This window comes from Falco cherrug, chromosome 5 (assembly GCF_023634085.1).
Source record: "Falco cherrug isolate bFalChe1 chromosome 5, bFalChe1.pri, whole genome shotgun sequence".
Lineage (NCBI taxonomy): Eukaryota > Metazoa > Chordata > Aves > Falconiformes > Falconidae > Falco > Falco cherrug.
Window position 1 is genome coordinate 69,980,294 of NC_073701.1, and position 13,631 is coordinate 69,993,924.

At 41.9% G+C, this 13,631-nt stretch overlaps 1 protein-coding gene across 1 annotated transcript in view; it reads right to left on the reverse strand.

The window, feature by feature from the left end:
- Window positions 1-13,631, reverse strand: part of GRM3 (glutamate metabotropic receptor 3) — a 113,767-nt gene that overhangs the window by 38,363 nt on the left and 61,773 nt on the right. The window contains exon 2 of the mRNA XM_005439296.4: window positions 11,518-12,121. Coding sequence (XP_005439353.1) covers window positions 11,518-12,015 — 498 coding nt within the window. The 5' untranslated portion in view covers window positions 12,016-12,121. The remainder of the gene's footprint in view (window positions 1-11,517; window positions 12,122-13,631) is intronic.

Sequence of the window (13,631 nt, forward strand, 5' to 3'; positions counted from 1 at the left end):
ATTTATGTGGTGCAAAGTCCTGTTGTTTTTTTTTGTTTTTTCTCATACGTTGCTATGTCCAATGCTAAAATATTCCCAAATCGACTCTGTTAGTCTCACAGAAGTGTAGCTCCTGATTATATCAGGAAAGAAATGAAGAAAGTTTATGGCATTTTTTTCCTTGTGATTGCTTCTTAAATGACAAAGGGAAGACTTCAGAGTTCTGCTCTTGGTGGGTAGAAGTTGTGTCCAGTAAATTAAATTTGAAGTTGATCTTGGAGTACAGCCTGACAAAACCAGTTGAGAAGCGATAGTGTACTTGAGTTTCCTAAGGGAAACTTATTAAAAATTGCCCAATCAATTTTTTCACATTTTCCACAAATGTTTCTCCAACCACAGACTATGCCTGTGAGGATTTAAAGGTAAAGGACTGTTTAGAAAAAAAAAGTTGTGGAACAAGGTAAATTTTGAATGTTCAGATATCAATAGCAAAATTAAAAAAAATAAAAAAAATATTTAAAAAGTCTGGTAAAAACCCCAAAATTTTATTTCTTTTTTTTTGCAACATATGTCACTTGAGATTTTATAGATTTAGATTCTATCTTTTCTGTAATGCAGACACTGGACAAGTGTCCTGCTGTGGCTCAGTTTCCCACTGTGAACTGGTGTAATCTTTTTTCTGGGCCAGGCTCTGCTGCCAAACCATACATGCACAGTGCCTCTCGAGCCCCCTGGTCCACCTGGAACAGGGGATGTCAGGAGGCCCTTGTCCTTCGGTCCTTCTGGGGCACCAGGGATGCCCTGGCATCTCAGCTGTATCTGTGGAGCTGAAACATGCTTTTATAAAAGAAACCACTAGGAGTGGTTTATATTGGTTTAAACCAAAATAAAACCTTTTCTGCACTGCTTGGGAGGAGTATCGTGACAGGGAGGTTTGACTAGCCCACGGCGGTTTTGCCTGTTGGTGTAGGCACATGGCTGGGAAGTGCTGTGGCTGAACAAGTCACTGTCCCTCAGGAAACAGCTGATGAGGCTGTAACCACCCTGCTACGTGGGAACATGCATTAAACTGCCTTATGCTGGGAATGTGGCATTTATTTTCCATTGTGGTGTTCTGAATGAACAGCTTTAAAGCATTGGGGTGGGCCGAGAGGCTTGTTTTGTCACCAAGGTGCAATGGATGCTTTGAGCACTGTCAAGCCTTTGTGGTTTTGTAACTTCTGATTACGTGCCCATGTATCCACATGGTATGGTTCACATGTCCTGCCTTAAAAAGAGCACTTTGATTTGGTAATAAAATGTCCTCCATGTAGCTATTCCACAAGACTTCTTGCAGAATTGTGTGGGCTGGAATTGCTATTCTTGTCTCAGTTTATTCTAGCAGAAATTTTATTTGCGCTAAACCACAATAAGGATATGCATACACATCACTCTGCATTTCCCCCCACAAACTGACTAAAAAAGTCCATTTTCTAGTTAAAGCAGTGCTACCCAGTGCATCATCAAGCCTTCAGCTCACAAAGATGTACCCCAATAAGTAAAGGCAGCTTTTCTATTGCTTTTTATTTCTTTCGGTCTAAGCAGCACAAGTATCCATATGCAGGGAAACAGACCCACACTCCTATTTTACAATGGGGCCGCAGACCTTAGAGGTCACTGTCTTTCTAGGCTCCCTGCAAACTGCCTGAAATTCTGGTGCCACAGGCAGAAGAAAGCTTTCCTGGGACAATGCTGTGTGCTGCAGTGCTCTTCACTGCAAAGCTGTCCAGGTGGTAGGTTTTTCATGGACTAGAAATTAAAAAAATATAAGAAAGTCTGCTTAATCAGAGGATAGTGACCCAGTCATCCATGAGAACTGTAACTGATCATGTAAATCAGTGAAGTTGTATATGTTATTGACTCAGATCAGGACACTCTTCTGGAAATTCTGAAGCTGGGGATATTCTGGAATATTGTAACTTGTCAATTTTGGGGACTAATTTTTCAAAAGAGCTCAGATCTCAGACACTTAGCTGATGCAGCCAGTTTCAGAAGGGTCCCATTTCCTAGCCATTTACAGGCTGATCTGATCATGTGATTCTGAAAATCAGATCCTGATTAAACGGGCAACAAGGTAAGGGCACAGGTAGCAGGTTCTGGAGAGGAGCTGGTATCTAAGGCTATGTGTGTTCTGCGGTGTCTCAGTGTAGTAGAGGAAAGTTCAATGTGAACCAGAGTTACGTGCCCAACACTGTATCACCTGAGGCATACCTACACTGTAGCTCCATGCTGCCTTGGGATGTGTGCTACAGCTTCAAAATTGCAGTGTAGATCAGCTTTTGCTAAATGAAATCTATTTTGGCAAAGCTCCAGGCAGCAATTTAATCAAGCCGTGGTGCATGCAGCTAGAGCCTGAAATCCATATGTTGGCACTTAAGTAGCAGTAGTAGCCTGGAGTTTTTTTGCTGTCAAAACCAGTGGGATTTGCAGATATGTAACACCTTTGCAAATAAGGCTGGATGTTCTGTATCTGCAACCTAAACCAACCACTTTGCACAGCTTGCTCTGGACAGTAGGTGTTGATATAGCCAGCTGCCAGTGTGATGGGAAACATTATTTGCCCACACACTGCTGGGTTTATTAGTGTAGCCAACTGTCCTGTGCTAAATTTAGCATCCATTTCCCAAGCAAACCTGTCTCGCACCCAGCTGCTGGGATGGCGGGTGGTTCTTAAGAGGCAGACCTACAGGAGCATGGCAGAAAGTCCAGTGTGAGCAATGTCCCTTTGTAGGGGCAGGCTGCACCAGCAAATCCTGCAAGTGAAGTGGCCAATGCAGTGCCAGAGGAGACTGATGTCCCTCTCACAACGTTGGAGCCATATCTGTCACTTCTACTTCTCTGTGCATCAGGGACAGAAGAAATACTTGTGGGAAATTGCCAATTTAGTTTATAGCACAGAAAATGGCTTCATATTAACCACCTGTGAGGAGCTATGGATTAGGTATGGCTATCAAACACGTGAACCTGGTTTCTGAGTATGTTTCTGGCCATTCAGGAATCCTGCTGATAAATGAGGTCAGGTAGGTGACACCTGTATGTCTCAGAAACCTTGGTCTGTCTTCTGATGTGTTGAATCTCATCAAGCCTTTTGCTTATCCTCCATAGGACTTTTTTTTTTTTTTTTTTTCCCCTGGCAGTAGGGTTTGTTCTGATGTTTTTGGTTAAAATTTCCCTTCTTAACATCCCAGAGGCTGGTACATGGATTGTTTGAATGTGTACGGGACTGGGGGGCACAGGAAACACTTTGGGGAAGAAAAAAAAGAATCTCAGAAGAGTTAGAACAGATAGGGCATCTTCAACACAACACACAAGTGTGTATCACACATTTTTTGGGCAGTGGAGGCCCCTTGTTAGATGACATTGCACTCTGTGCCTCTAAAATTTTGCCATGTGAGAATCTCATGGCACTTAACACGGCTTAATGAATCTAATTTCACAGAGCTCCTCTGAGACAGGCAAGAGCTCCTGTGGCTGTTTTGAACAGACTTTAAATCAGGCTGCTGAGCAGAATGGGATGGAGGTAAAGGAGGTTTGTCTCTATCAAGATACCAGAGAAATCCCTGTCTTTGAACTGCAGTCTGTCCTAATGGAGATCCAGTCGCTACCTTTGGTCTCCTGAGAAAGTCTTTCTATTCCTGAGGATAAGTTGCTTGTCCAGATTCCCACAGCAAGACCATGGCTAAGCCGTGCCCCGGGGATTTCCTAATATTTAGGTCATTGCTATAATGCAGGGGCTGAGCTCTCACTTTGTAGAAATGTCTGCTGCTGCCAGCGTATGTTGTATCTAGTTCCTAAATGATGTTAATCTACACTGTGGGCTTTTTGTTATTATTTGAGCAGTTGCAGGTCAAACTACAGCTAAAGCATTTGTTCCAATAAATATTTTTTTCTTTTTGGCTTATTTGAATTTTTCTTTTTTTCTTACATCTAAAAATATTTTACTAAAATTTGGGCAGAAAGTGCCATTTAGGAAGGCAGGAAGGAAACGTTGGTTCTGAATGGGCTGGAGTGTGGGTGTGTGATAAGTGGTGGGCATAAACCTGATGTAAAGAATAAATGAGGTACCTCTGTAGTCAGCTGCCTCCACAGCCTGTACAGCCTCCCTGTACTCCCAGCTCCTGGTTTGTACATTTTATGTTAATTTATAACCTCACTTCTTTCAGTTTATAACCATTTACTTCTATCCTCTTGTCATGTATCCCAGTAAACCCTTTGTGTTCTTCAGAACGAACCCATACATACAGAAAAGCAGATAGCAGGTTCTCAGCAAACCTTCTCTTCTCCAGGGTAAACACACCCAGTTTCCCCAACCTCTTCTTGTAGGGCATGTGCTCCAGACTCTCTTCCCCATGACCAACTTTGTATTTATTACATTTTTATTTTACTGGGGGAAGCAAAGCTGGACATATCATTCCAGGTGTGGTCGAATGAGAACCAGAATAAATAGAAATAATAATTTCCACCTATCTACTAGCTATGTTTCTGTAGATCCACCCTGGCATGCTGTGAGCCTACGGTGCCACCAGGTTGCATCTTTGGCAATAAATACAAGCAATACTGAAGAGACAGGCTCCACCATAACTTCCCCTGTCCTCTTTGGATTCAGCAGGTTCAAAGGCATGGCTCTCACCTCAGGGACAATGTGACCCAGTGTGGCTCAGCTCGGGCACTTCTGACATATCCACAGAGCCTAGGAATATTTGGGGTGGGGAGATCTCAGTGATGCAAACACAGCTGCTCAGCTCGAATCCAAGAAAAAACTTCACTCAAAACTCTGATTTGTTTTCAAAGGGAAATTAGGAGCTTAAGTTCCTTACTGGTTCCAGAATTGAAATGCCTTTATCAGTCTGGAACACCCTCTCTCCATAGTCCGTTTTAAAACTGTGGGTGTCATGTCTGGGTTATTGTAACAAGCGCTATGGAAGACAATCTCCACAAAGGGGCTATGTCATCACCTGCAACATAAAATACCCATTTGCCTCCAGCTGGACGTCAGGCTCTGACCCCAGGAATGCATTGGCAATGCTACCATCCCAGTACTTTTAATCATTAAAGGTCAGTTGCAAAGAGCTAAGCCAGAAGCAGTGAAGTTATTTAGGACTTCCAGCCTGGCTTGTGCTCCTATGTAGTCCTGCACATTGCAGGACTAAAGCAGTGGTTTCCATTAGCTTTCTCTCTTTTTGGTATTAAGAGGGCTATTTACTAGTTAGTGAGTGTTGTTCCTTAACAAAATGCTTTCCAAAAGGTAACTCAGGAAAAACCAATTCATTACTAACCAACCAACCAAACATCTGGCATTTTTGGTTAGCAGGGGAAGGGGAGAAGACAACATTGTTTTTAGCCTTGCACTTCTGAAAATTTTGTTAATGAAGCTGGGAAAAATATAGCTAAGTATTTGCAGCAGACTCGATAGCTGTCACATCCAGAGAAGCAGTGTTTGAACAGTGAAATAATAGCATCTGCAAAATGAACATCAGAATTAGGGAATACTGTCAGAATAGCATCTAGGATTTCTGCAGAAGACCGAGGAATTGCTTTTTATATGCCTGTCCTGTGTAATAAAAGATAAGCCAAGAAGGACACAAAGAAAAAATGTTGTACTCAGAGAGGAGAATTGCTTGGAAATTCTTTTTGCATTCTGCCTCCATACAGCATTAACTGTTGAAGTGAAGTAAGCTAAGCACTAAGCTGGCAGACTGAGAAGAGACCTGTGAAGAAGACCTTGCACAAGGAGTGCAGCTCTTCCCTGAGCCTTGGTAAACCTGACCATGAGTGACTCACATCACATTTACATTACATGGGGAAAGGGACTAAAACTGGGGTTGATGGTTCTAAAAGGATGTAATGGCTTCTGAAGTTAAAAAAGCTATTATTGAACTATTTGAGACTCATGAACTGATGCATAAATCCTGGTCAGAAGGGACAGTATGAGTATGGGTGATGTCAAGGTGTCCCTAACTAGTTCCTATTGTTGGCTGCTTTCTCTTGTAGTTACATCCTTTCCCAGTTGTAACATGGTAGGGCTCCTTCCTTCTTACCTGTGATCTCATGGGTTACTTACCTATCCCCCTCTAAAACCATATCATTTCCCCTTGGCAAAAGGAGAAAATGGTCACACCAAAGGAAAAAAAAAATTAAGAATAAAAAATAATACCAAACCCAAATCAAAAAGACTGTAAAGGAATCAGTTACCCTGGGATTTTTAAAGCAGCCAGCCAGAGGGAGGTACTCACATTCCTTTGAAATCTCTAGGAAAGACATGGCCGGTGCTGTTTGGGCAGTTTGAAAATCTCAACCTAGTGGTGGTTTGTTTCGGAATGTGGAACGGAAACAAAGCTAGGAACAAACCGCAAGGGTCTGGCTGAGAGGGAGTGGAGAGGGAAGACAAGCAGAGATAAGAGGGAAAGAGTTTAAAGGAGACACCAGGAAGCCGGCAAATGCATGTGTAGCTTTAAATGTTAGTGGTAGGTGGCCCATCTCACCGAACAGATCTTTTAATAAGGATCTGGTTTAGTTTTTACAAGCACAAAATCGCCAGTGGCTGCTGTTGCACAGTTGAATGCAAAGCTCCTCTATACGTGCATCACAAATGGCATACATGGTCTGTGGTCCCTGGTGAACCCCTGCAGCCCCCTGCACATTTCTCCTGCCCATATCCCGGTTGGGTCCATGCTCAAGGAGACAGAGCCCCATATGTTATGAGGTTTGTTTGTTTGCTTGCTTTTTCTTCCCCCCCCCCATGTAGTTCTTCTAAGGATTTTGCACTATTTGTATGGTTATGGAAGTCGCAAGCTATTGTTAAGACTTTGTTTGGAAGATGGTTTATCCTTGGAGGAAGGAAATTGAGGTAATTAGCTTTCAGGCTCCATGAGCCCTTGGCAGACTCGTGTGGCTAAGAAGTGACAGCTAGAAGAAGATGGCTGGTAAATGAGTACATATTCAGAATTTCATGCCAGATGGTCGGTCACTCAGGAGAGAGTCCTTAGCTTTTGTGATAGCAGCAATGTACCTTTGAACCTTCTCCAGTGGTTTTGCTCCAGTTTACTTAAGACATAACAAGGAATTAAAGAGAAGACAGCTGGGTACTGGTGTCTTTTCTGCCACTTTTTTCTGGATGAGGGTTCTAACTTGGGAATAACTTTCACAAGTGTGATCTGCAGGTCTTGTGGATTGGTAGCATAAAGGGAACTACACAAAGGTAAAGCTCTATACCTACATGAATATGGTGGATATGGAAATGCAAACCCAGCCCACCTAAGGGAATGTCTTACTGTTTGTAAGAGTTGACTGCAGGGAATGGACCCCAATCTTCATTCTCAGAAAATGGTTCCAGTTTTCAGGAACAGAGAAGAAAAAATCCAGCACGTGAATAGTCGTATTCCTGCTTACACATGCATATTCCTGACGGAGCTGACCTAAGTGTTTTAAACATGGCATTCGGTTTAGCTGTGTGGGTGCTCTTCTGTGCAAATGAAGAGTGGGTTTTTTTTTTTCTTACCCTTTTTACAATGTCATTGAACATCTCCAAGGAAAATATGTTTGAAATTTCTCTTGTAAACTAGGAGAGAGCGGATAATCTGACTCAAATGAAAAGCCATGAACCCAAAACAAAGTCCTCTGAACTTTGGATGATTTACCTTCTGATCCTAGGTTCAGCTCGGGTCAGAATTTTATTTCATGAAAACAGCTTTTTTACATGAGCCCTTCTATTGACTGAGAATCCTGGCTTGGATTTTTTTGGGATCAAATGCTGTGCAGATTGGGCTCACTGCTAATTTAAACACAACATCTAAAAACTAATTATCCAGATCATCATTAACGATAATAGCTTAGTCTGACCAGAAAATAATTAAGCATTTTGCATTCTCTTGTTGTTTTTATTCTCTGCAAAAAAGTGCCTATCATGCATAGTGACTCAGTGGGGAAGGTGTTCATTGCTGATTTACCAGCAAATTCTTTTTTCCTTGGTGGAAGGATAATGAAAGAAGCAGAAATCTGACAGCAGGAGCATCATGAAGTCATTTGGAAGACAGCTGTCCAGACAAAAATCTGAAGAGGGAGGGTGAAAGGAGGGGAAGAAAAAGTATTGAAATACAGTGGCAAATTCACAGGAGGAAAAAAAAATATATGAGGCAGAAATAATTTCTTGTCTGAAGACCTCAGCATGTCAGGGTTGAGCCCTGCTTGACAGGGCTACATCTGGAAGCACCCAGCCCCCTGAGCGCTGTTTGAAAGCATGGGGAATGGGGATGCTTAGCCCTGCAGATGTGCCTGCTGAAGTGGTTTGACATTCAGCACTGGTGTGATTCCAGTTGCTGCTGGAGCTACTATTTACAGGTGACTGTCTCTGAAATTTGGTAGTCCTTTCTTTTGGTGTGGCACCAAAATGCATGGCTTTAATGCTTTGAAGTCCTTACATCTTCAGGCTTGAGTCTGCAATGCCTATTATTCTTGACAAGGATTTTCTTTTGAAACAGAAGCCATGACTGACTATCCTAACAAGATGAGCAGAAGGAATGGATGGCTTAATTACACCTTTAATAGATAGTGTGAAATCTAGAGGAAAGCTAGAAAAGAGAGACAGAAGGAAGACCGACCCAATCTATGTTAAGGGAAAGTAATCAATTGAATACTTCTTTTCTTGCTGGAAAGTGCTCAATGACATGAATGATTTGTGAACCTATTTATTTATTTGTCTGAGGAACTGTGTAAGAAAGTTTGAATAACTACAGGCAACTACAGGGAAGCTGTATAGATCATAGAGTAATATTAGATATAACTACTTTTTCATCATCCCTCCCAGGTTTTGAAAATCAGGTGACATACAGCTACATTGCCAATTTTCACGTGTATTGAATGAGAGTCTCTTACCAGGACTTCTGGTTTCCATCTGACAGCTGCTCCCAACCCAAGCTTTTGGAATATTAAGCATTTGTATATACTATGTGTACTCTATGTGTACTGCATCCACTCTGCTGCCTCGAATATGGATTTAGTCTTAATGCCAGTGATCACCAGAGACTGGCTTCAAAGGGACAGACTGACAGATGTGTAAGAGGTCCCAGGCCTTTTTAGGAGTGTGGTGTGGCTGCCTCAGGGTTTCTGAGAGGGAAGGAAATATCTGTACCATTTCCACATTTTATGAATGTGATTTTTAGGTTACTCCATGTCTGTTGGACACACATGAATTTAGGGTGGACTAAGGAACAGATTAACCACAAATAACTAGAACAAAGGCAGAGCAAAACCACTGCCCCCTCTCCACCAGTGGGACAGGGCAAGTATATGATGTTTCAGTATATATTACTAGCCTTGAGATACTTGCAGCTCTGGGAATTGCCAAGCCAGAGGTGGTATCTGTACAGAATTTCCTGATTTTTTCTGGTCATTTCTTGAACTCATTTAGTTTTTAGCATCCACCACAACCTGTCATTTGATATACTCTTTGTCTGATAGGAAGAAACAGTGAATAATGATTTCCTTACAGATTGTGTTGCCAAGGTTCTGTAGCTATCATTTCTCCTCTTCAGGTCTCTTTTCCAGCCCTGGAACTTGTTCTTTGTACTCCAAGTGATCAGACCCATGTAACTGGTGAAGGACACATCCTTGCTGGGCTAGCTGATACACAGTGGGACAAAACCACTCCTAGTATGAGAGGTGGCTGAGGTTCTGCTCTGCAGAAACTATGCTCCTGTGGTATGGGTAACCATTTGCCCATGTATTCCCTAATATGCATAAAGAGACAAGCCACACATTGGAACACAAAAGGAAATAAAATGTAGTTTGTTGAAATGCTGCTTCTGCGCTCATGCATGTCTTATGGAAACCGGCCATGCTCCCAAGCCCGGTGGGATTTAATGCCTTGACAAGAGCAGTAGCCAGTCCCCCAAAGTAATTCTGACTGAAATGAGCATTAGGTGAACTCTTGGCCTCTTTATGAAACAGGTAAATGAAACTTTGTGGGCTTTCTGTCACTGCTGGGATGGTCTGTAGTACAGAAGAACATTTTTTTTCCTTTGACATTGATGCATAGTTAAGGCCTGTATTTGGTCTGGAAAAATACATTGCTCATAGTGGTCCAGCACTGTCAAGTCTTGGTGCCTTTGGAAACCTCTAGGTGACCATTAGGAAATGCTAGATCCAGGGTCTTAGCCTACCTGATTCTGGGCTTAAGACACCATTCATTTGTGATTATGAGTAATGTGGACTGGTTTATTTAATTTAACCCAAAATAATGAGACCTGTGTAGATTTCAAAACTTCAGCGAAACTAGGGGGCATTTTTGCTTATGGATAGTGCACTGGCAGTGGTGTGTGTGTGGGGCACTTTAGCATATCTGAGGCTGCACTGCCATAGGAGTACCTGGTCTGAAGGGGAGAAGTCCAGAATTTCTGCTAAAAAAGGAGGCATATTAATTCTTCGTGTTCACTTAGTGAGGAAAAAAATGCCAAGGAGTTAAAGTTTTATAATGAATATATATAAAATAGGAAGCCAAGAACAAAAAGGTTCATTATGTTTAGCCCTTTGCAACTGAAACCAAGGATGCAATAAAACTATATTTGGAAAGACATATGGAGCATTTAACCCACCTGGGAGCATTTAACCCACCTGCAACTTACACCTTTGCAAGACATTGCAAATACTCTCCAACACCCTACTGAGACCCTATTTGTGACTAATGTTGCACAACCAAAAGCTCCAGTTACAACGTGCCAGAAGGAGGGAGCAAGATATACTGAGGGCATCTGTCTTCTGTGCTGGACTTCTGACAGAGTGCTTCCACTGCACTCTGCCAGGCAACATTTCCTGGCAAAACCTGTCTTAGTATAAACTAAATATGGAAACAAAAGGGAAGACAGCAAATTTAGGATCCATTCAGAAACTGTACTGCCTGCATGGGACATTTGAGACCTTAGTCACTGAGTCAGGAGAATAATTTTTATTTGCTTTGGTGTGCTTAATTAAGACACTAAAACCCTTTAATCATTTGGTCAGGTCTAATTTAAGTTTATGGCTAGTATGCCATTTTTACTTATTTTGGCCTGGAAGTAAAATAAGGATTTCTTCTTTCATTTTAAATCTCTGTTGCTTAAGTGACAAATCTTATGTGCATGCAGCATGACAGGAATGCATATATTCAGAAATATAGGTGATATAAATTTTTGTTGATGTGAAAGCAGAGATCTGAACTTGGAGTCGTAAAAGTCTCATGACATGCGAAGTTCAGAATAAATACTAAGACTTTTGGAAAATTCAGTGCCCTTAGGATACACCGTAGCAAGAGGAAGTGGCCAGCTGCCAGAGAGTTAAACTATAGCAAGTGTTTTTAAAGGGTGAATCAAACTAGTATAAATTAATTTAAAATTATATGCTAGATTGATCCCTAGGGTAAAGTGATTGAGCTAACACTTGCTTTATTGTCAAACTTATGTAAGCAGTGGTTCTGTTCCAGGAATCGCAGGTGAATGATTCTCACCTCATGGGGCTCCTGTGACTTACCTGTATGGAGACACTGCTATAGGAACCACCTATGACTCCTGCAATGAGTAATGGTAAATTTTCTTGAACGGCATATGAGCCATCAGGGCACATGTACTCTGTTTCATCCACTTTAGTCAAAGATGCCCTGACAAACTCCAAAGACTGTTCTAAGGCATATGTATCCCTGGAACACGTATCCAAGATGTGAACTCCAAGCTTAATTCCTGGCAGCAAGTAGTTGTCTCTGTTGATTTCATCGATGGCGAACAACATGGCCTCCAAACGCTGGATGCCTCGGTCTTCATTAATTCTCCCACATTCTTCTATCCCTGTGCCTTTTTCATTGATTGGGAATAAGCCACCTAAGACCAGGTCTCCTTCTATCTTAATTTCCTTCCTTACAAAGCTGTGGTCACTTAGGGAAAGGAAAACTCCTTTGGAAAATAAAGCTAGCGCAAGGACTTGGAGTCTGGTGAACATCTTCACTGGTCCTGTTTTAGCAGCTCTAAGAAACATTGGTGGGTGCAAAAGTGCTCTTCAGACCTTCTGATCTGTTGCCAAATTTGAGGTGCGGTCCCACAAGCTAGTGAAGAAGAAGCCAACAAGTCTTTCCACTGGACTTCTAAAGAAGAGATGAGAGGAATTAGAAAAGGTGACAGGAGATGTGAGCTGTTATAAAACTTTTATCAACAAAACATTCAAGAGCAGAGGTTAAGGGATTGCTGGACATAGCATAGAAAGTAAGAAATATAGTTGTCTTGCATTCTCATAAAGCACCTTATTCCATTTGCTTCATAACTGAATACAGGCCAAGCACCTACGATGACAGCTATGCGCAAAGATCACAGACTTATGGGGCAATATATCTGGTGTTGACCACTACTCAACAATGTTTTACATTTTGCAAGGACAGAGACTGCTTCTGAGGTGTTTCTCATACCATCCTCTCTTATTCTATCCTCTCTTCTTTTCTGGACTCAGAGGCTTATGTATTCTCCTTCACTGTGTTACCATTTGCTTCCAGCCTTTCCTTAATAGATTTTTCTTTCTTTTGTTGTTGTTTGCGCTCTACTTACTATTCCTTCGGGGACAACACTGTCATAGTGTTGTCTCCTTGCTGTTAATTTTTGCTAAATTCAGCATTTGGCCTTCAGATCCAAAGCCTCTTTCTGAAGCCCACCTGCCCTGCCTTCCTTTACTAGCCTGCTCACCTGGTGCAGTCAATGGGAGGACTAGAGAAACCTCTTGGGGCTTTACCTTTAGTTTGGGGCTTTGGCAAATATATGAAACACAGGAGAAGCCCTGTTTTAGCAGGTAGTAACTGAGGGCTGTGTCTGCAATAAAAAAGCAATCAGGTCCATGTCATACCATTTAAGTGTTAACGTGCTCCCTGGGACTGTTTTGACTCAGGTCAATCAGTGCTCTTCTAAACAGTGCCTGGGCATGGTTCATGGACAAGAAAAGACTGGGGGCCATTCCCAATAAAGAATTTTGGTGTGGTCACAGTGTTTTGGCCATTTCATGTTGGCTGGTGTCACCAACAGAGGATGGTCTGTGGTCCATTTATTTGTTAGCTCTGCAGTTCTGCACGGCACTTTTAAGTGACACACCAAGGATAGTTATTATGTGGAAGGCCTGTAAAGTGAACCCAGATCTCCATCAAATGCCTTAATCACAAAACCATGCCCTCCTTAAGGCATGAAAGATTATCTTGCAAGCAAGTTAAGGTAAAAAAAAAAAAAAAAAAAAGAGAGACATGAAAGAAAAAAAGAGACATGACAAGGAGGGGTCTCATACTTGAAGCTTACTTAGGGCATGAAAACGCTTATGGCGGGACTTGCTCTCTTTAATGTTAATCACAGTTCAGTGCTCAGGTCAAAGGGAGAACACAGCAGAGATGTATGTACTTACGATATGATCCTACTCTCAGTAAGGTCAAGACCAGTTTGCCAATGGCCTTAAATGGAGAAAAATCAAGCCTTAGATTGAAGCTCATGTTGTAACAAATTTGTAAATAAATATGCATACACAAAGTCTATTTATGCAAAATAGATGCACGATTCATCCATAGACTCCTTGTCAGTATCTTTTCAAATATGACAAAGGGGCTGCCTTGATCTCCAAATCCTGAG